Source organism: Squalius cephalus (assembly GCF_949319135.1).
Source record: "Squalius cephalus genome assembly, chromosome: 18".
In the NCBI taxonomy this organism is placed as follows: Eukaryota; Metazoa; Chordata; class Actinopteri; order Cypriniformes; family Leuciscidae; genus Squalius; species Squalius cephalus.
In genome coordinates this window covers 27,830,450-27,854,325 of record NC_137139.1, presented here as the reverse complement: position 1 = coordinate 27,854,325, position 23,876 = coordinate 27,830,450, and the positions used below count along the sequence as shown (strand labels likewise).

The 23,876-nt window shown below is 37.7% G+C and overlaps 1 protein-coding gene and 1 long non-coding RNA gene across 4 annotated transcripts in view; one reads left to right on the top strand and one right to left on the bottom strand.

Annotated features, from left to right (window-relative positions):
• The window catches only part of LOC307146440, a 45,357-nt gene extending 34,389 nt beyond the window's left edge, over positions 1-10,968 (top strand). For all 3 annotated transcript variants that reach the window (XR_013819093.1, XR_013819094.1, XR_013819095.1), the window contains exon 3: positions 10,760-10,968. This is a non-coding gene — a long non-coding RNA (uncharacterized lncRNA). The remainder of the gene's footprint in view (positions 1-10,759) is intronic.
• Positions 10,969-15,955: 4,987 nt separating this feature from the next.
• On the bottom strand, positions 15,956-22,610 carry hoxc1a (homeobox C1a). The gene is made up of 2 exons (XM_079850406.1): positions 21,677-22,610; positions 15,956-16,843 (listed from the first exon to the last, which is right to left on the bottom strand). The coding sequence occupies exons 1-2, from the start codon at positions 22,245-22,247 to the stop codon at positions 16,497-16,499; spliced, it is 918 nt and encodes a 305-aa protein (XP_079706532.1). The 5' UTR covers positions 22,248-22,610; the 3' UTR covers positions 15,956-16,496.
• Positions 22,611-23,876: the final 1,266 nt, after the last annotated feature.

Genomic DNA, 23,876 nt, shown 5'->3' with positions numbered 1-23,876 from the left:
TCCCATCTAGTGCCGCTAGTGACACCAGTTAAGTCAAGCCAGGCGAGCTCAAAATGAGAGAACCACTTCCCTGGGGTTGGATCAGAGTACATTTCTAGATTTGGAAGCCTAGCTGCATCTTTATTGGTCCAACATCAGAGCGTCAACACATGTGGTGGGCCATTTGGGTCTTGTCTTGGTAAATTGGCATTCAAGTCGCATCCTGCTTGCAGTCTGATCCTGGCGGCTGCGATAATGCTAATGGCAGCGTGTTGGCGTGGCGTTGAGACACTCGCTCTCCCGCATCATACGTCTCTATATGGCTCTCGGCATCACCAAGGTGACAGCTGCGCGCTGCCTGTGTGATTATTGACTGGGTGAACTCGGCACGACCCCGCTGGTGTGCGAGTAAAGGGCAGGGAGTTAGTGTATGCCGCACTGTCTGTCAGACATGTCAATACTGTGATGAATGGAGGAGCTGGTTATTAAAGCAGAATTAGAGCGGGGGGCACGGGGAGGGGGGCGGATTTGGAGGAAGGCGATAAATGATGGTGCAAATGGCTCTGCAGTCGAGGGCTGTAGTGCCGGATGGCACAGCATCAGTGTCATCCGTCTTTATTATCCTCCAGGGAGAGGAAAGAGAGAGAGCGATAGAACGAGAGAAGGTTGGGGAGCGGTCAGGGATACAAGAGCCCATCAAAGAGCCTTGCCTTGCACTGAAAATCCCCCTGCTGGCCACTTTCTCTCCTCCTCTCACCTTTAAGTCGTCCCCTTCTCCTTCTTTGACTTCTCTGCGCTCTTTCGTTCTCCTTCTTTCCCCTCCATTTTCTCCAGCACAGAGGGAGGGGAAGACCCCCTACTGCTATTAATCATGGTGAAGTCTCAAAGCCCAGCGGCTGTGCATACTCATGCAGGCAGACACACCAACATCCGCGCACACGGGCGATGTGTGGACGGGCCAGCCGGTGGGTTCACTGCACAGTCACAGAGTGCGAGGAGAGAGGGTGATTGGAGGAGCTGGTGTTTGGCCGGCCCCTTCGTGACATGCCACCCTGACTACAGATGAGGATGCTGCTCGCTATTCGTATTCTCCCCTCACGCGCAACCGAGCCCACAGAGAGGCTGTTGGTTTTTTCTAATTAGTGCTTTATTTATTGATACCCCAGTTAACATCTCTCCTAATTTTGGGAAGACTCTGTCTCTATTACTGGAGGGATTCATCTGCTTCAGTTTCTTTATTTTGCTCCAGAGAACATGGAGATGTTTAGCTCACCTTCCTCTCTTTACCAACCAGTTCTATTTTTCTTTAATTATAAGAATATTTGCGTATTTATACAAACTGCCTTGTCTTGATGAATACTCAAATTTATATTCGTACCTTCAGGGATCCATACTGCATTAAAAAGGGTCGACAATGGTGACAAAAAAATAAATATGTGCGACAGTCATTTAAAATCTATTCATCATTATACGTTAAATATGACTAAGGCTGCATCTGAAATCGCATACTTCCCTACTGTATAGTAGGCGAAAAACAGTATGTGACAAAAGTAGTATGTCTGAATTCACATTATGTAGGCAAAAAGTACTCTTATGACCTACTACTTCCAGCGAGATTCTGAAGTGTGCATACGATGGACACTTTACAATCTCATAAGGCCATTAAGAGTGGATTTGTGAATGGTAGTGAACTTAACTGACGCAGGTATAGGTCATGGTAATGTCAACATGGGGAATGTACGTCTGTATTATATTCATACTACACACACTCATACTATATAGAGCATACTGTTTTAGTGGACATGAAGTCATTACTTATTCAAAATAAGTACCTACTCTAGAGAGTATGTGATTTCAGACACAGTCCAACTGCCCTGTTTTAATGAATGCTCACACTTGTACTTTCAGGGTTCTGTACCGTGATAAAATGGTCGAAAACGGTGTCAAAAAACACTTGCAATCTTTCTAAAGACGTAAATAACAGCATTTTACGAATCATAAGATTGCCAGTGATGACTAGATTTTTAATGATTGTCACCAATTTAGTTTTTTGACAACGAGCCATGATTTCTGATTCACACACAAATTACTCTTTTGAACCAGATCATTTAAACGAGTCAGTCAAATGCTGCATCCAAAATCGAATACTTCCCTATAAAATAGTATGCCAAAAGAGTATGTCTGACTACATAGTATTTGTAAAACAGTTGGCGAAAAGTCCCAGGATGACCTACTACTTCCACTGAGATTCTGGAGTGTGCAATCATGGACATTTTACAATCCCATGAGGCCACGGGAGAGGATTTATGAATGGCAGTGAAGTTACTCAACAGTGAAGTTACTGTCATGTGACAGTTCAGCAAGTGAGTCGTTGCGGAGTTCACAACAGTGAACACTGAACTATGGCACATTCAGAATGAAATTAGAACTGTTACTGTGATGTGTTTGTGTGTGTGATACTTATTTACAGTACAGACTGATTGCTTATATAACATGTAATTAAAGACACATTTTTACAATAGTGTGGTATTTAAAAAAAAAATCTAATAATAAAAAGAAAAGTTAATTAGAATATATTAAAATAAAATAAAAAATACAGTTTATATGTGGTTATTGTTTAGTATGAGGAAACTTTTGTTTGGGGAAAAAAAGACATTTTATTCAGTCTGGACCCCTGACTATCCAGTTTTCTTTCTCACATTTCAGCTGCAGAGTGCTTGTTGCTTTAACTAGCCCTGGTTTGGCAAGTGATCCCACGCCATCTGCGTTCTGTCGTTCCGCCACTTAAATGAAAGTCTGGATCATTGTTGCGGTAGACAAAACATTTACTCGAGGTCTTCAGGAAGAGAGCCAGAACACTTAGAAGGATAACTGTGTTTGAGATTAATATGATCAAGTTGTTGTCTCATGGTCACTCCCATAATGTAAGAGAGACTCTTAACCTCGAAATCTCTTACTCAACCCTCTTAACATCTGAAAGACAAACACAACTAATTTTAGGAAAAACGCCAAACACGGTCCTTAATTACCAGCCACTCCCTTTGACCAGCATGTTATTCACTCTCATTTATCCGTGTCATCTCAGTGTGCGGCCACTGTAAGGCTGATGGTAATAAAATGGGATCTTAACCCCAGAGTTCAGTCATTCACAGCTCATGTCCTTTTTTTCCACACCGTTTTTATCTTCCGCTTAGATAAAACTTGGCTTGCAACTAATATTCATGAAATAAATCCCTTCAGCCTTTTTTTCTCTCCGGTCGTTTTACTTTTGACAGTCAAGTGAGTGTGGCTCTATGTTCTGCATTAAAGGAATATTATGAATATTCAGTGTATATTAAGCTCAATCGTCAGCATTTGTGGCATAATGTTGATTTACTTCAAAAATAATTTTGACTTTTTTTCTTTACAAAAAAAAAGGGGAAAAACATAAAAAAGCATTAAGCTATGCACTTACAATGGAAGTGAATGGTGCCAGTTTTAGTAGCATTTAAAATTAGAAATGTGAAGCTTATTATTAATACATTACCCCCCCAAGCCTAGTCCCAAACTAAAATGCATATGTTAAAATGTGTCAGTGTCATTGTTTTGTTTCAAGATACACACCAGTAATGTTTTGTTTTAAGGAACGTTTATAAAAGCTACTTAAATGTCCTAATTGAACTAAGGCCTAATTCTGGCTTAATCTAAGCCCTGTCTGTGAAACCAGGCATAATTCTTCTGTTAAAACGTGCATTATTTGAGCAGTAGCAGTACATGTTTATATCATAATTTTACAGTCATTTTAGAATTACCAATATGTTGCCATGGAAAGATGTTGTAAAATTGAATTTAACGCAAAAGTTTTTTTTTTTTTTTTTAAATCAAGTTAGCTATACTATTGAAACTGAGTATTTTAGCGTTTTTGGATTGACCCCATTGACCTGGCTTGACTTTGTAAGTGCCTCTCTGTTAGGGCTGCATGATAATGGTTAAACTGATAATCACGATTATTTTGCTCAAAATTATAATCGCGATAATCTGTATATACACTCACCTAAAGGATTATTAGGAACACCATACTAATACTGTGTTTGACCCCCTTTCGCCTTCAGAACTGCCTTAATTCTACATGGCATTGATTCAACAAGGTGCTGAAAGCATTCTTTAGAAATGTTGGCCCATATTGATAGGATAGCATCTTGCAGTTGATGGAGATTTGTGGGATGCACATCCAGGGCACGAAGCTCCCGTTCCACCACATCCCAAAGATGCTCTATTGGGTTGAGATCTGGTGACTGTGGGGGCCATTTTAGTACAGTGAACTCATTGTCATGTTCAAGAAACCAATTTGAAATGATTTGAGCTTTGTGACATGGTGCATTATCCTGCTGGAAGTAGCCATCAGAGGATTGGGTACATGGTGGTCATAAAGGGATGGACATGGTCAGAAACAATGCTCAGGTAGGCCGTGGCATTTAAACGATGCCCAATTGGCACTAAGGGGCCTAAAGTGTGCCAAGAAAACATCCCCCACACCATTACACCACCACCACCAGCCTGCACAGTGGTAACAAGGCATGATGGATCCATGTTCTCATTCTGTTTACGCCAAATTCTGACTCTACCATCTGAATGTCTCAACAGAAATCGAGACTCATCAGACCAGGCAACATTTTTCCAGTCTTCAACTGTCCAATTTTGGTGAGCTCGTGCAAATTATAGCCTCTTTTTCCTATTTGTAGTGGAGATGAGTGGTATCCGGTGGGTTCTTCTGCTGTTGTAGCCCATCCGCCTCAAGGTTGTGCGTGTTGTGGCTTCACAAATGCTTTGCTGCATACCTCGGTTGTAACGAGTGGTTATTTCAGTCAAAGTTGCTCTTCTATCAGCTTGAATCAGTCGGCCCATTCTCCTCTGACCTCTAGCATCAACAAGGCATTTTCGCCCACAGGACTGCCGCATACTGGATGTTTTTCCCTTTTCACACCATTCTTTGTAAACCCTAGAAATGGTTGTGCGTGAAAATCCCAGTAACTGAGCAGATTGTGAAATACCCGTCTGGCACCAACAACCATGCCACGCTCAAAATTGCTTAAATCACCTTTCTTTCCCATTCTGACATTCAGTTTGGAGTTCAGGAGATTGTCTTGACCAGGACCACACCCCTAAATGCATTGAAGCATCTGCCATGTGATTGGTTGATTAGATAATTGCATTAATGAGAAATTGAACAGGTGTTCCTAATAATCCTTTAGGTGAGTGTGTGTATATATATATATATATATATATATATATATATATATATATATCCTCTATTTGGGAGATTTAAGCTATTTAGATCTGGCAACCACAAACATCAATGCTAGTGGGGACTTGTTAACAATGCAAGATAATGCAAATGTCTAATAAAAAAAGCGTTTTCAGGATTAAAAACGAGCGGGCAAATATCGCGACGATTTTTTAAAATGAATCGAGAGAGGCAGATATCGTTATCACGATTAAAATACGATTAATCGTGCAGCCCTACTCTCTGTAACCAAGGTTTTTGCTTTTTACAGAAAACGAGGGACAAACGGAAACAATTTTTTTGTGGCAATCAACAATATGCCACAAATTCTGTCAATTGAGCTTAACTTGTACTGAACCTGGAACATAATCCAAATGGGCCAAATAATCCCCGCCGTGTGAACGGAAGAAAGCAATAAGTTAATTAATTATTACATTAGCAGGCGCTTCTCTCAGGTGATCAGTCAGTGCCCATCCCGCCATTCCGGCCGCTATCTCATCCCAACACCTGCAGTTCTCTCTTCCTCTCCTCCATCGCTCCTCTCCGGGCCCTTCGGGCTTCTCCTCTCTGCCCAGATGGAGCGAGACCAGAGTGCCACATCAATCGGAGTGTACTATTTATATTTATGTACGAAAGAGAGAGGGGAGAAACCATGGCACTGTGGGGTTTATTGACTAAGCATTAAGTGGGCATTATCAGACGATAGGGATGTTATTTATGAGGCAGAGGGAGAGACACTGTGGCTGAGTTATGTGAGAACCAGCCTGAGGATGAAAGCTGCTCACACTGAGAGGGCTGATAGCAGCCTGCCTCTGTTCCCTCGTTTTGGCGCAGGAAACGGGGTGTGACGTACCCGGCTGAAAAGAGCTGCAAATTTATGGACAGTCGGTCTGTGCCAGCCTATAGGTCAACCATGGCCTGTTTATCTGGGTCTCGCTGTCGTCGCTATGGTCAGGGATCAATGGCGCTATGCAGAGCAGATGCGAAAGTTCAATGACAAATATGACACTGTGTGCTAGAAGAATGCAGATGTGCATATAATGCAGAACCTGTAGGAGAGAGAATTGACACATGGTTGTGATTTATTTGTATAAATTCATGTTTTAAATATTAGTTGCTAATATTTTGAAAAGGTGAGATAAAAGGGGTCACGGACCTTGTTGTTTTCAACCATATTGTTTTTATACCTGTGTGGAAAAGCATTATTTATTTGCTTTGTTTTCCTTCAGTTCATTTACTCTTATCGCCACTTGCTCATTAATAATAAGGACTGTGGATCAATGTGAAATATGAGCTGTAAATCCCAATGCCAGCTCTGCAGAAGCCAAATTGACCCTATTTACTTTCTTCATACACTTTCCTGGTGTTGTTGAGCTCGATTTTAAAAGTGCATGTTATTCCAAAGAAATATTTTTCCCCCCAAGGGTACGTGCAAAGATTTAAAGGCAGGGTAGGTGATTTGTTCCAGAAACATTTTTTGTTATGCTTGTTGAAAGTGTCTTCACATCTTGATAGCAATCGCAAAAGCCGGGTTCACACTGTACGATTTTGCCCACGATTTGGCCGTCTGAGACAAATTGAGCAAATCCTAAAAGATTCCTCTGATCCTAAAATCTGAAGTCTTTGATTATTAGTTTGACATGTTCACCTACAGCCGATTAATGACCGTTGCGATCAAATTTGACCTCTGACGAAATTCTGGCAGTGTCAGAAGGTTTGACTCACAGTCCTGCAGTGTGACTTCTGCGACAACTGTCAAATTGTCTTTGTTTTTCAAGACAAGCCAGGACCAAAATTAACGTTAGAGATTTCTTTGTAGCCACCATTTCAATCCTGCGTGTAATGCAGCTCACTGTCACCGAACGTGTCATTGATTGATGTAAAACTCCAGACGATTTTTCTTATGTGCGTCCGTTTTTAACATGTCTTGACTGTCGTACAGTCTGACATTAATGACAACTGAGATCCTACAGTGTGACATGGCTTACAGTGAGGATCATGTTTGTACACTGAAAAAGGAACAATGGTAAAGGACTGTTCACGCCATAACTACCGTAATTTGGAAGAGATTGAAACCTGTGCCTGCGCACATATATTCAGACGCGCATCCCTATAGACTATACTCGTAATACGCATATGCACACCATCACCGTTCTCACAGGTTCGCGTTTTTAAAGTTTTACCTAATAAAGACATACCTTTATTCTAGAGCTGCTATAAATCCAAAACATGTCTCTGTTGCTTTGCTTTGATTTGATTTCCTGTTGTCACTGTGAAGCCGCTTTGGAACAGTCTGCATTGTTAAAAGCGCTGTATAAATGAAGATGACTTGACTCAAATTTATGCATTTCAGTGGCAACACTGTCAACACTTCTAGCCTGCTGTGTGCGTTCATGTGTTTTGAAGGAGGCGTGGCGACGCTCTGAAGGAAGGGTGGGATCTCATGCTTTTCAAAGCTAACTTGCTATTGTTAGCCTCTCCGAAAATTGCCTATACCCTACCTTTTAATGCATTTTATAGGTTTAACAAGTCATTCAATATTAAATATTTAATGAAAACCATTTATTTATTTATCAATTTAACAGTTACTATTTAGAATGTGAGTGTTTTGAAAGACACTACAGTACATACAGTACATAAATGGTCAAAAGTTTGGAAACATTACTATTTTTAATGTTTTTGAAAGACGTTTCTTCTGCTCATCAAGCCTGCATTTATTTGATCAAAAATACAGAAAAAAAATGTAATATTGTGATATATTATTACAATTTAAAATAATTGGTTTTCAATTTATTATACTTTAAATTATCATTTATTTCTGTGATGCAAAGCTGAATTTTCAGGATCATTACTCCAGTCTATCACATGATCCTTTAGAAATCATTCTAATATGATGATTATTATCAAAGTTGGAAACAGTTCTGCTGCTTAATATTTTTTCATAACCTGTGATACATTTTTAGGATATTTTGAATAAAAAGTAAAAATAAAAAAATAAAAATAAAAAAAAAAGCAATTTTTTAAAAAATAGAAATCTTTTGTAACAACAATATACACTACTGGTCAGTAATTTGGGGTCAGTATTTTTTTTTATCTTTTTTTGAAATAAATCAATACTTTTATTCAGCAAGGATGTGTTAAATTGATAAAAAGTGATAGTAAAGATTTATATATATATTTTTTTTAAATAAATGCTGTTCTTTTTAACCTTTTATTCATCAAATATATTAGGCAGCAGAACTGTTTCCAACACTCATAATAAATCAGAATATTAGAATGATTTCTAAAGGATCATGTGATAGACTGGATGTCACATGTGACACTGAAGACTGGAGTAATGATCCTGAAAATTCAGCTTTGCATCACAGGAATAAATTATTTTTTAAAGTAGAAATAGAAAACTATTATTTTAAGTTGTAATAATATTTCACAATATTACTGTTTTTTTCTGTATTTTTGATCAAATAAACGCAGCCTTGATAAGCATTAGAGACTTCTTTCAAAAATATAAAAAAACATAATGTTTCCAAACTTTTGACTGTATATACACACCTATTCTGCTGCTGCAAGTGTCTGCCTGTCTTGGGTTGCCATGTTTTAGGTGGACTTTCCATAGACATAATCATTTTTATACTGTACAAACTGTTTATTATATCACCCACCCCTAAACACAACCCTCACAGAAAACATTCTGCATTTTTACATTTTCAGAAAACATCACTTAATATGATTCATAAGCCTATTTTCCTTATGGGGACCAAAATACACAAGATCAAATATTTCTGGTATTACTATCATAACCAGGGAATATATCACAACCAGGGAACACACACAGACAGTGTATATATATATGTATATATATATGTGTATATATATATATATATATATATATATATATATATATATATATATATCTTGATAGATAGATATAGATTGTTCTTACTTTAAAAGTAAATCCTTGTAATAATGACTATCTTAATAATATAGTTGAGAATGCTATACTGTGTGACATCTGCTTTGGTGTCATTGAAGGGGTAATTGAGCCTAAATGATGGCTGTGGGGCTTTCTGGAGCAAATATAAAGTTGGGAAACACTCAAACTCTATATTCCCAACTCAGACTCTCAAATCAGCCCATCGCGATTCCGGTTTAATACTGTCGCTGAGAATATGAACATTCTTTGAAGCTCTTTGGAGACCATCATTTGATTCATGTGTGACCAAATGCAAGTAGTGTTTATAGCTGTATAACAGTTTAAGTGCTTTCTTCTGAAATATTGGATGGTTTTAAGACGTATGGACAGAAATTAGAGGAAGGAGTGTTTCATTCACCAATGTCTTAGTTTATTTCGAATTACTTATTACAATCACAGCTGTTGATTATGAAACTTTATTGCAGATTTACACATCTCGTGTTTACCTCTCAGTGGCCAGAGTGCCTCATAAAAATGAGGAATTATCAAATGCACTTTCAAAAATAAAACAAAATTCCTTTCTGCCTGAAACAATCACATGGTTCAGCCGAGCCTTTTAAGGATGGAGCTAAATCTGACATCACGTATGATCACACACCTTTCTCGCTTCTATAAAATGCCAACATGCTCGAACGCTCACACTTCACCTACCTAAAGCCATCTTTCTCTCTGGTAAACCAGGTCAACAAACAAAAAGCAATTATGTTAGGCAGCTGCCGCCTGGGAGTGGGTAATTACAGTGCAGTGTGGACAGCTTCATTCTAAACAGGTACTAAAAGCATCATTAATCATTTCCATCATGATGCTTCAGTCCGTTAAGGATCACGTGATGCGCCGCCGAGGGCCCGCCAGGGATAGAGGCAGGCTGCTGTGGGAGATGCCGGCGTGTGATTGGCTGCTGGCAGAAGTCCTTGCGGAGGTCAGCCAGTCAGCAGGCCTGACCCGCCAATGACCTTGTATCACTTGACCTTTGAAGGGCTCAGGATCACGCCTTGATATCGGCTGGGCAGCGAGCGATGCAGAGGGAGGGAAAGATAAATGGCCCAGTGGAGGAGAGGAATGGTGGAGGGATGGATGAATAGGAGAGAGGGGGAAGACGGTTAAGATGAAAAATAAAACAGTGGGTTGATTGAGCACCAGGGCTTTTCCCCTATGCACTGACTGACCAATATAAATGTATAATTATTATGCAGTATAGGTATACAGCATTTTAAGTGTTTTCTCTTGAGTATTGTATCACATTGAATTTGGATGATTTTAGATGATTTTATTTGCATAGCCTATATATGCGTGTTTGTGTATATATGTACATATAGGGGGTTTCCCCATGCACTGACTGGCCAATAGAAATGCACATCATTATCATGCTGTATAGCTCTTCTGCTGATGCATTTTTAGGTCACGAAACTTTTTTTCTTCCTTTAATTTGTCTGTATTTCTATACAATGGGCACATGAATATTCATGCAAAAATGGTGCAAAATTGATTATCATTGTGCAATTGTTTTATTCATTTACCATATTAACCCAATTCATGACTTTCAGGTGCATCGCTGTGATAATGGGACGGTTGCATCCGTCGGAAGGTTCTGTTCCTGTTGGACATGGATCGGTAGATTGGGCACAATGTCTTATTGGAAGACAGACAGAAAGACGGCGTCCTCTGCTCTTCTCATCTCCCCCTCCACCTCCTCGTGTGTCTGTGAGGCTATCACTATGGCAACCTCACCGAAGGCAGAAGGGAAGTGTGTGTGTGTGTGTGTGTGTGTGTGTGTGTGTGTGTGTGTGTGTGTGTTTGGGGGGTTGGCGTACTTCAGACAAATAAGCATTGCAGGGCTCATTTATTCATTTTTGGTTAGCTGAAAATGTGAACATGAAAGGTCAAATATGCTTGTGTTTGCATATTTGTTTTGCACTTTTGTTTACAGCAGGCGTTCAATATGGAAGGTATGAAATAAAAGGTTTGTTTTGGTGAATGATGAAATGGAACAAAACATATGGCATTGAAATTGCTCCTTGTTTCCGTTAAGAGAAAGCCTTGAAATATTGCTATTAATTTTTTCCACATTGCTCTTTGTTTTATGAAGAATATGCCTCTTCCTTTTGTGCAATAAATGTAGTGTTTTTTTCCTTTTATGTTTTTGCAGCCCAAATATCTGCATCAGCAAAAATATACATGCTCTCTTGTTGCCTTGCTTTTAGGTCCCAGTAGTGCTAGTCTGCAACTTTTCAAAGGGCAATCCAAACTTTGAGAGTCCGCAGTGCTTTACCATAGAGGTCAGTGCTTGTTTCCCAGGATCCACACATAAAGGCCTCCTTTATATATGCCAGCGACACTTACAGAGGAAGAGCTTGTAGGACCATATGAGTTGCACTGTCACATTCACATCACCTACATTCTTTAAAATAAAGGTTCCAAGAAATTGTTTTCACAGCAACGCTATGGAAGAACCTTTCATCAGTTCTTAAAAGAACCGTTTTTCGTGTGAGTAACATGAAGAGCCCATTTCCACTGTAAAGAACCTTTTGTGCAATGGAAAGGTTCCATGGATGTTAAAGGTTCTTTATAGAACCATAGATGCCAAGAACACACATTTTTAATAGTGTAGTGCACTGGTTTGAATGCAAAACCCCCCTGAACGTAACCTTGACACAGTTTCACCTCGGTAAGCGTCTCCCATTCTCTTCCTCATTCGGATTCCTAGACCCTGGGCTCCTTTCTCTCCGTTCTCCCCCTCCCCCTTCTCAGAGAGCGCAATTTCTTAGCCAGCTAGAAGTGCTGAGTGCTGCTGTTTGCTTTGTACACAGAAATTCGCTGAGGCTGTAAGCTGTCCCCAAACATCTGTTCTCTGGAGTCGTAAATGGTAGGAGAAGCGAGGGCTAGAAAATGGTCTGCGTGCGCACGCCCCTGAGCGTTATATATATGCAAGGTGCCTTAAGACCTTCCCTCTAACTTCCGCCTTTTATGTGTGCCGTTGACAAGCAAACAAACGAGTATCAGTTCTTCATTTTACTGCTTGCGATGCATAAGAACTGATACAATGCATGTTTGTACTGGAGACTGTGTGTGGGATGTGAAGAGGTGTTGGAAGCTGTGTGCCTCCTTTTGTTAGTGTACGACAGTAACCAGCCATTTTAAGGACCACCCATCAGAATCAGCCATTATCAGAGGCCGCCACATAAATGGACAGTATGAGGACGACTATATTTTTAAATAACCAATTGACATAGCTATACTAAATGCATATAAACATGTTCTGAACATGTTTGCTTTGTAAGTATTTTGAAAGATTTTTACTGAATTAAAATAAAAAAATATTTTCCCCATATTTCAATAATTTCATATTAAATTGTGATGGCTATAATTAGGTGAAACTTATTGTTGTACAGTAGTCAACATTTGAAATGGATCAAAAAAAGTTCATCAAAGTTGTCCTATGACAAGAACGGGTATTGTTCAAAATTCATGTATAACTTTGGTGAAGGGTTTTGATCCACTTCAAATGTTGACTACAGCGTGTGTGTGTGTGTGTGAGTGTGTGTGTGTTAAAATCATCCCAGACAGTTTCCCCTAACTTTATATATATGTATGTATATATATGTATATATGTATGCATATATATGTATATATGTATGTGTGTATATGTATATGTATATATACACTCATACTCTCTCACACACACACAATGTATATATATATATATATATATATATATATATATATATATATATATATATATGTATGTGTGTATATGTATATATATATATATATATATATATATATATATATATATATATATATGTATGTATGTATATGTATATATACACTCATACTCTCACACTCTCACACACACACACACACACACACAATGTATATGTGTGTGTATTGCTTATTAAAAGGCATAAGTGTTTTTAAATATGTTCACATTTAAATCTAAACATCACTATTTTCATATATTACATTGTTTTATAGTATAGGAATGTGGGCAATTGATGAAGCTGAATGTTCTGTACTTTTGATGTACACTTTTGCATGAATGTGATGCCAGTCAACATAACATTTTGTTATTCCTATAAAATAATAATTATTATTACTTCTTTTTATTTACTTAGCCTATTTTTATTAGCTGATTAACACGTTTGTTAGTTTAAAATAAAAGCTTACTTTAAATAAATAATATCAGTATTTTAATTTTATTAACTTTTTAAAAAGTGTCTTTTTTCAGTTTGTGTGGCTGACACTAGCAGAACACTACAGATTTTTATCTCGGTGTATTTGCATCTAGAGTCATTGCTGCTCACTCAGACTCAACTGATAGGCCTCTAATACATAAAATAATGTATGGCTTTGGTCATCATCCTAAGAGCATCGCTATAAGCGAGGTAAAATCGTTTCCTCTCAATTACTGAGTAAAATGCAACAGTGCAGTTGAGGATTAGACTTGATTCTATCACGTTATCTATTTCTGCACCCACGTGCCATAACGTGGGCATTAAGCCCCTGCACGCGGGTGTAACTGAGCTAAAACGCACATCAGATTGTGAAGGTGAAATCTAATGAGCTATAGCATTCTAGAGGAAAAAACGTTCTTCCTGAACGCTGTACATATTCATGCGTCAAACGTTTGGAGAAAGAATCTACAGTATCGTAAACAAGCCTATGCTTTTATCTCTCCTAAACCTGGGAACATTAAGTCCGCATTCACGCTCTCAAGCGCACAAAAATAAGTCATATCTAGTTAATAATAGGATTTTTTTTTTTTTAAATGAAAGTGTTACTTGGAGGGTTTCATTATTCATAAAAAGGTGATTATCTAATCTTCTTTGTTTTAATGTCAACTTTTTTCTTTCTTCAAAAAACTTGACCAAATCATATAAAGAAAACGTATAGATGAATAAACAATAATTGTGTTATTTTATTGTTATTACATGTTATATTCAACTGAAACGATACGTTAATAAATGGTCTCATTATATAATTTTGCACAACTTTAATTAACTATAAGTCTACACTGTAACATAAACATTTTAAAATTGAAAGAAGTGTGAAAGACGCCGCAACACATATTAATAATGCAGCCTTTTCTCTGTGAGTCACTGACCGGGTCACTGCTGTCTCGAGGCAGAACAGAGGTCAAGAGGTGAAAGGTGAACTCTGGAGTAACTGCATATATTAGCAGGCTCAGGCATGCGAGTCGTGCTTCGTGCATATAGGGTTCCTAACATGGCGAGATTACATGTTTTCAGTAGATCGAAGTAAAAAAAAAAAAGCGTCTCGAGGAACGCTTATTTCAATTCAATTTAGTCGCCGGTAGGCTATATTGTTTGATTTACTCATCTCGGTTTTAATGCTGCTAGACAATTGTAAGGGCATTTAATATAATTTAAGAAGACTCATTTCCACTGTTCAGATAATTAATCTCTTCTCTGGACTGTAGTTCTTTTGTTAGAGAATTAGCTTTTATTTAGAGGGGGTAATATGCAAAATCCTTCAAATTAAAATGATCTTTGACGATTGTTATGCAAAACAAAAATGGAATTCATGCAGTGAAAAAAACTGTTCATTTTAAAGGAACAGTATATTGTCTTTCAGTTTGATGTTGTGAAGAATCTGACTTTTGTTGTGCATTAGCCTATCTTAATTTTAGTGATTTCACTGAAAACAAGAAATGAGTGAAAAAAATATGGCTTGCATTTAAATGCTGCAATTATTCAACCCATCACGAAAAATCAATTAAAATTCAATCAGCTTAAATCCACCCAACATCGATAAATCGATCGTTTAGAAATGACGATAATGCCCTCTCTCATTCCAGATCAAATATTGTGTCCATCCCCGAATAGAATAGTGACAAAAGGGGAGAAACTGCAGGGCAAATAACTCCATGTTTATCCATATAACATTTTAAAATGATAAAGTATATCTGAAAGATGCCACATGAATAAAAAACACTTTGAGGATATGCATTCGAAATGTAAACGGTGCCAAAAAAACAAATAAATCACAAGTCTCACTTTATTCGTCACCGTTTTTCTAGCTCTCAATGCACTGCTTTGATGCTATATCAAAGTGAGGAGTTGGTATCAGAAGGTTCAACCCGTGGCACTCGATTTAACCTCTTCCAGCAATAAATTGGTGAAAATACACAGCTAAGTGGAGGCACTTTGTACGTTGACAGGTTTTCGCCATTATTTAGAAAGACGAGTATCACCGATCATCGTGCGGCGCTCTTTATTTGCAGATAAAAGCACAAGCAGCATGAATATGACAGACACAGTATGTCTGCGAAACGGCAGCAAACCTGTTGAGTGTTTCTGAATGTGTGCAGCCTGCGCTCGTGCGCGCGACTCAATCTGTCCGCATCAGATAGGCTACTGTATGATGCACGTTAAAGATGTTTTATTCCATAAATAATAACATTTTTAATTGCATTAAATAAATTACATCAAATGGTAGTTCAAAAATAATTAAGCCTACCTTTTCTCAGATATGCAGTTCGCTGCTTGTTAAAAATATAATGATTGTTATAGGCTACAGATGCCTTTTAACCAATCAACACGGTTTTTGTTTTAGAGCCTGGAAGAATAGCCAGCAATGTCAGAGAGAAGATTCTTTTTTTTTTTTTTTTTTTTTTTTTGCTAATTAAGAGGCAATAATTGGCCCCTGGGCATTTTTTCTTATCATATAGAAAACATACAGTAGGCGTATACACTGTACATTATTGTTAACTATTTTAAACACACACTTAGGCATAGAATATAACGCAATAATAGTTTATATAAAATATAAAAAACCGAGGAGTCATTTTTTTCCTTGCATCTCCCCCCACTTTTATTTTATTTTAAACAAATATCAATTTTTTCACTTTTCTTGGCACTTTTACCCTTATTAATTTATGACCCTGATTAGATCTATAAATTCGAACGATTCATTTTCTGATCTTTAATAACAGAAGCAAATTCATAATGACAAAACAGGTAGCAAATAAAACACTTATAAGATATTAAAAGGAAGACTATTAAGTGCCTTTTTATTTCTCCGCTTGACTCAACAGGTGAGCAAACATTTTTTTTATCATAGAGAGAGTTACTGCTTTAATTTCTTAAACAATACAGTTGAATAGATAAATAAATATGTATGTTTAGGGGCAAACTTAATTTTGTGTGTGTAAATATTTTTTTGTCAATAGAATCACTCTCTTGCTCTCGCGCATGATATTCACGTGATTGTTAACATTTTTTAGCCTATAGCAGCAGTGCTCAAAATCTTACCCTACTGAAATTATCTTTTGTCAGGAGATGAACAAGTGTGTGTGTTTTTCGAGTCCTCGTCACTGCCAGTAATCAGCATTAATCCAGGAACGAGGCCTTCCCGCAGCATTTTCTTCTGTTTCATGCGTCTGTTCTGAAACCAGATCTTCACTTGAGTCTCGCTCAGATGGAGAGTGTTCGCGATCTCTATCCGTCTAGCTCGAGTCAGGTATTTGTTGAAATGAAACTCCTTTTCCAGTTCTGTGAGTTGTTTGGTGGTAAAATTAGCTCGCGGGGCTCCACTCGAGGGGTCCTCGTCAGCATCTCGTCCGAGGTCCGTCTTCAGCTCCGGGTCCGAGCATCTCCCCAGATGTATAGCTGTTAAAGAAATGCAATAGGCCTACATATTAATACATTAAAAAAAACCACAGGTTTAATTCATTGCTTACCATCCTTGAATGAAAAGAAAAACAACGATTTCATAATTATTTTATATTCATATAAATCTCGTATGGAATGTCACCTGCAATTTTGTTAACAAACACGGAAAACAAAACACGTAAACTTTTTTACTGTTAGTATTACTGTTAATACGTTTGCTGTTAATATATTCAGTTATACAGTTATCTAAAATATTATTGACATTTATTAATGATGCTTTAAATTTTAAGCCGCGAACAATTAGAAACGAATTTATCGGTACTGATTTATAAAAACAGAGCACCATATCAATATAATACTATTTTATTATATCTTAGTTATGCAATATGATTTTATATTCATAACACACCATAGTTATATGAATATAAAAACAGTGCATAAAGGGTACAATATAATAGTATTATAATCATATTGTGCTCATGTTGTCTTATAATTTGAGATTTATAAATAACACTGTAAAAAAAAGTTGCTGCCCATTAAGTACAATCAAGTTGGATGTGTAAATAATTTCAACTTAAATTGCATTAAACTGACTTAAAAATGTATCTTGTATAACATTAAAAAAGTTGAAAATTGCTTAACTTATTTTGATGGTATATAACTTGATCATATATATATATATATATATATATATATATATATATATATATATATATATATATATATATATATATATATATATATATATATATAGTAGTCTGTTACACTGATTAAAAGTGAGTTTAACAATGATATTTGAACCTTCCACATCTGCCTTTTTGATGAGACAGGAATATGGTTTTTGAGAAAGTAAGAGAAATACATTTTCAAGTTTGATTAGCTATATGCAAAATCTCTAAACTGTAATGTTACACTGAAAAGCCTTTATTTTCTTCCATATAGACAACTTACCAAGTAAAAAAAATTTGCGTCAACATTTTTCTTTTTCTACAGCAGAAATGATATTTGCTAGGCATTTTTCATTGAGGACGAGTTTTTGATTGCTTTACCTTCATCTGTATGCAAACCCTGTCTCAGTAAGCTAAATAGAGGACTGTCTGTTTGCTCCTCACAGATGACTATAGGTCAGGGGTCACATGCACTGTCCATCACAGCCTGTCATAAAAATATTCCAAAGTTGCTGCATTCCAGTTTTTCCATTTTGCCCAACATTGAATTTCCTATAAATTAATAAAAAAAAAAACCTAGTGCACCTCAATGTGCCTTTCTCTACAGTGTTAATTTTAGAATAGCATTAAATCTGCAGTTTAACAGAGCTAGTCAACTAACAGCTGTCTTAATGGAAATCAAACTCATGTTTTGTTGTTTGCTTGTGTTGTTTGCTTTTGGAAGCTCACAGGAAGTTGCACATTCCTTTACGGCACACACACACACACACAGGGGTCGGATGGGAAAATCCCCAGGGGTGTTACAGACGCATTGAGCCCTCCCTCACATACTGCTACAGTTGCAAGTGTCTCTCTAACCTCCATGCCATCTGCGCACCATGTGTATGTTTCTGTGTGTGTGTGTGTGTTTTTGGTCATGTCATTGCAGTCATGGACGTACAGTCTGACCCGACGCAGGATTTACAAAGACAAAAGCCAAATAAATGCACAATGCTTTGGTTGCAAATGCAATAACAAAATACTAATATCTTCCTAAAATACTTCCTTTTGTTATTGCAACTAAAACATTGTATATTTATTTGACATTTCTTTGTATTTACCTGCATGAGGTCCATGAGAATTTTCAATTAAAACACTTCCCAATGAGCTGAATAAACTCTACATGTCACTAATAGCAATCCCTCACCCTTTCTCTTAGGCTTGGAGCACAAACAGTTGATCATACAGTTGGTCTTTATCTCGCTCTCGCTGTGCAACTGAAAGTAAACAAACAGATGAAAAAAAGCAATTGTAGGGTCACCTCTAATATTCACAAGGGATATTCTAACAATCAGTGCATTCACTGACAAATATGAAGTAATTAAGCAATTTCCTTAGGAAATAAAAAAGTGTGCATGAAAACACTGATGAATGAGTAACTGGATAATAGAATTGGCAGTCGCCAGAAGGCATAAAGGAATCAAACGAAACATTTGAGGAATGACTTGCAAACTTGGAAATGGCCAACCAGTCAGAGGGATGACGTGCCCCACTAAGCCTAAAAGAGAGCAGGGGAATGGGGGGTGGGGGATCGATACAGATTGCCTCGGTCATCTTGGCATCCAGCCCACAGTAATTCAGGTGCTGTCAGGGTATAATTGAAGAATGACACACCGGGACTGTGTGCACTGTACTGGGGGATCCAGTCAGACACTCTGTGTAAGCTTTTATTCATGTTGAGTATAGGAAACATTTGATGTTGCCCAGTAAGAACAATAACCCTCACAATGCATGGAATCTCTGACTTAACGGGATCGTTCACACAAAAATGAAAATTCTACCATCATTTACTCAGCCGCATGCCGTTCCAAACCCATTTGACTTGCAAAGAGGAATACTGTGAAAAATGTCTCATCAGTCGAATTCAATGGGGTCCAATGTTCTTCATAATATCTTCTTTTATGAGGGAAAAAAGAAAGTCATACAGGTGAACTATCCCTTTAATGTTTTTTCCCTTTAATAATAATCTTTTTTTTTTTTTTTTTTTCATTAGGTTATAATGAACTTCAGTAAAGGAGCTGGCAATAAACATTCGCCCTACCATTTAACATTTGACTTTGGCTGCTGTGTTGATGTGAGTATTATCTTAAGCACTTGTTGACAGACCTCTCATATATCATCATACAACGCTTTCTCCATAAGGCTTGCCATAAAACCAAGACATTAAGCACAGAGGGAGAGCCACAACTTATAGTGACCATTTTATTTTATGCTCCTCTTCAAAGGGAAAATTCACCCCGAAATTAAATCATTTACTCACCCTCATGTCATTCCAAACCTGTATGCATGTCTCCATGGAATCCAAAAGTCAATGGGATCCAGTGTTGTTTGGAACACACCATTCTTGTAAATATCTTCTTTTGTGTTCCGCACAAGAAAGAAATGCTTACAATGACATGAGGGTGAGTAAATTATGTTAGATTTTTGGGTGAACTATCCCTTTAAGCTTTATGTGCTTAAAGGGACAGTGAAATTCAAATCTAGGTAAGAATGAGTGCAAAAAGTTGTAGGCTTTTCTATATATTATATTATATTTGGGTGGACAGGCAGGAGCAAAACAAACAGCAGACAAAACAGTACACAAATTGTGAACGCCTGGCCTTGCCGCCATTCAAGCATTTGGGATTTGATATAGCAGGCCTTTCTATCCTATTTCATGACCACAGCTGTTGTTCATACGCTGGGCGATATAGCCCGAAATGACCTTTTCGCTGACATATTTGCCTGTGAGTTATTTTAGATCATCAGTGTGGCCTGGCCAGACATTCTTCTCCCTGACAGTCTGGAAACCATATGAATGCTGTATTACTGATTCGTAGGAAATGACAACTCAAACAGGGCTCATCTTGGTTTTACCATCAACCTATTACATATATTGTGATTTATTGAGGGGGACGAGCGATTCACAATTTAACGCACGGCTCTCACAACAAACATGAAATACTTTGACATAATACAGGTCAAATGTCATTGAGCGTGACATTTTATGAGCACATGTCAAGTAACTCACATTTGAACTGCATTAAACGCAGACCTATCCAATCATTACTCTGGTTAAGGATTATGCTGAGATTCTGACAGACATTTTCCGACATTCAATATAGAAAATTAATTGCAGCATATAAACATTGGACTCTATTAAGATTTAGGGCTCTGTCGAGGAAAAGTGTTCCTCCGAAGTTTATTTGGCTCTGAATGGAGAGCTAGGGGGTGCTGGACTCCTTTAAATATAGCCTGGGCTGCTTCTTGTCAATGAGAGAATTTTAAAGAGATGAACATAGAGAATAGAATGAAATGGAAAGTGCTATTTATAAAAATGGAGGAATTCTGCCTGGCATGTTGTTGCTGACCCATTTATGCACCAGAGCGGATCTTATATATTACACTATCCTTAATTTGTAAAGGTTTCTCCATAAAACAAGCAGCCTGAATTGTGAAGCAAGAACTATCTGTCCCTGATATGTGCCACATCTGCAGAGGATGTTTCATAAACTGCTTCATACTTTTGCTTACATATGTATGTGTGTATTTACACACACTCACATATATAATATATATAATTATAATAATATATATACACACAGGCCTATACATATATGGCTCAGATTATTTGACCTTAGCATTTTACTTTTTATTTAAGTACATGATGGTTTCACTATATTATTTTTAGGTGATTACATGATGTAGGGAGGTTTTGAGGTGGTGATATTAGCTAAACCCTATATGCATGTAAGCCTAAACCTGTTGATATGGGTAAATTTAAAGTGAGGATTGATTTATAGTGAGGACCACTTTAAATTTTCTCATAAGTCGACATGCTTCACTATATTTGTAAGTAGGCTACGTGTTTAAAAAGTTGGCCTTCACAAGTATAGCCAAACTTACACACTCATAGCTCCTCCTCCAAGTATTAATTTCTGCTTGCTGAAAAGTTACTGTCCAACTGTGGATGATACACTACTTTCTTAAATTATTTTATAATTGAAAAACACAATTAGCAATCGCATTACATTTTAAATCACATCACTAGGATTTAAAAGAAAATTAGCCGAGAATATGGCCACTCGGTCAATTAAGGTGCGCTGCAGAAAAGTTCGTCGAACTAGAAAACTAGTCAACTTACCTGCACGGGACTGATTTCTCCTCACTCTCATCCAGTCGAATGTCTTTTCACTGTGCAAGGTCTCATTTAACGTGTTTAGAGCCTCGTGCCTGGTGCTTTTGTCCTGAACTGGAGGGTGATGCACTGGGCCGTCGCATGTGCGCGCAACGAGGTGTGTGTTGTTGACAGGGCCGAGTTCACAAAGCGCGCCGGAGAAAGTTCTTAAAGTGTCTGAGGAAGGCGAGAAGCCCGTTCTGGAGAGACCCTGCTCACGACAGCTTTGGAAGGAGGGGACTTGGGGTCGAACGGGGTGCACTGGTCTATAGAAGTCTTGGTTATGGGGGAAGGGGGGTCTGGTCGAGTTAGCAGGACCAGGGTCCTCACAGGGCTTTGAACACGCGCCTGTGGTCGTGGCACTGAGATTCGTGAAGTGATATTGAAGAAAATCCTCCTCGGTGTTGTTGACATGTCCCTCCTCTCTGCTTGGGAAGTCAGGAGTAGCTCCGTGGTCCTGATGCAGACGCATTACTCCAGTAGCATGATAGCCCTTGAAAAGTGACGTTGTGTCCCTGAACCCTTGATAAGAATTCATGGCTGCATCTCATATATTCCAGATTTTCATTCGAGGCTGGACGCGACAGAAACTCCATCCACAGATGCCACACATAGCGCGCAAGAGGACAGAGGCTCAGATCTAGACAGGGACATGCCTTGTAGAAACATTCGATCGGTGATGGATGGGGATGACGTGCCCTCTAACTCTTGGCCAATAGCCGGACATCTCCTTCATCTGAGTGAGCGTTAATTTACCAAAGCAAGCAAGTTTGAATGACTTATTTGACCTGCTAATAAGGTCTCGTGGAGTGTGTGTGCGCTCGCGCGTGCGCGAAGAGGGGTCAACATCAGTAGGCTACTGCATTTCATAGTGGATAATATTGAATTTAATAAAAGCGCATTACATTACGCTGGATGATTTCTATTCATTTTGCACAAATGTCAAGGCATTTGTGAAAAGTCACATTTAGGATATTAATATAGCCTATTCTTTGTTCTGTTTGTTTCAGATCCAAATCATTTCATTTCCTTAACGGGTAGTTTTGCGTTTTAAATTTAAGTTGACCAAAAAATATTATTTCGGCACATGTTGTCTTCATATTGTTTTTTGTTTTTTTACTCTCTCGGAAGGCCCAGTCCGTTTTAGATTAGCAGGCACAGAAAATCAATGACATATTTAGTCAGTATTGCAGCCTTAGCTTACCCGAATAAGGTCTTAAGCCTGCATTGTCAATAGTTGTTAATGGGAAAGCCATGGATCTTGTGGTTCATATTAATTCATGTAAACTTTGAAAAGAATCTCATAAACGTAGCCTACATCTCCCAAGTAACCCACGTTAACACAATTGCATTCCTCCTTGTGATATTTTATACTCCGATCTATTTATCTTTAAAACAGATTTGTTCAACGCAAAGAGTCTCCATACTTCGCAAAAAACTGAAACTCTGTATAGAATTCTATGGCCACGGGTAATCTAACATAACAGCTGAAATGATGTTAAAAGGGAATCATAAAGTAATTGTATGAGATTTCTGAGTGATTATCTGTGCTCTAAACAGCTGTCGTCGCAGGTCATTCGTCGGTCAGATGATAATTAGCAGCTGCCTCCCTTGCAATAATCAACCGCTTCATACCAAAAGTATTTAACCTTTTATTTTTAGAAATACTTATTTTTCAAAACAAATGGCAAGCTAAACTGATAATATTTTTTTAAAGTGTTCAGTTCGTTAAATATAGTCGTTCGTTTCATAAAAATAAAAAAAAGTGCAAAGAGTTTTATTTTAGGGTAGCCTAAGTTTAATATGCTAAACTTTATTGCTGCCTTTTACATATTGTATAAAAGAAAGAAACCATATAATGCATTTAAAACTTTTCACTGTTCTCATTCTAAGTGGAATTTCTCTTGTAATTTCAAATAAACGCCAAAATTAATTAATACTAAATAGTAATAAGTAGCGTACACATCCTTAAAAGGAGTTTTTGACCAGCCTTTGTTACTTTCGTCGAGGAGAAATAACTATTACGGAGTTTCATCCATTCTCTACTTGTTTTCTTTTCCTTTTTTCCATCAGATTTGAATTTTTGTAACTTCAAGCAATAATTGGATGAGCCTATTACACTTGAGGATGGTGAAATATACACTGTAAAATTTATATGATCAATAAG

Bases quoted from the DNA above. Each gene is read 5' to 3' on its own strand.
- hoxc1a (XM_079850406.1), bottom strand. From the start codon at position 22,247: ATGAATTCTTATCAAGGGTTCAGGGACACAACGTCACTTTTCAAGGGC. The intron at 16,844-21,676 runs GTAAGTTGACTA...TTTCTTTAACAG, and splicing joins GAGAAATCAGTCCCGTGCAG to CTATACATCTGGGGAGATGC.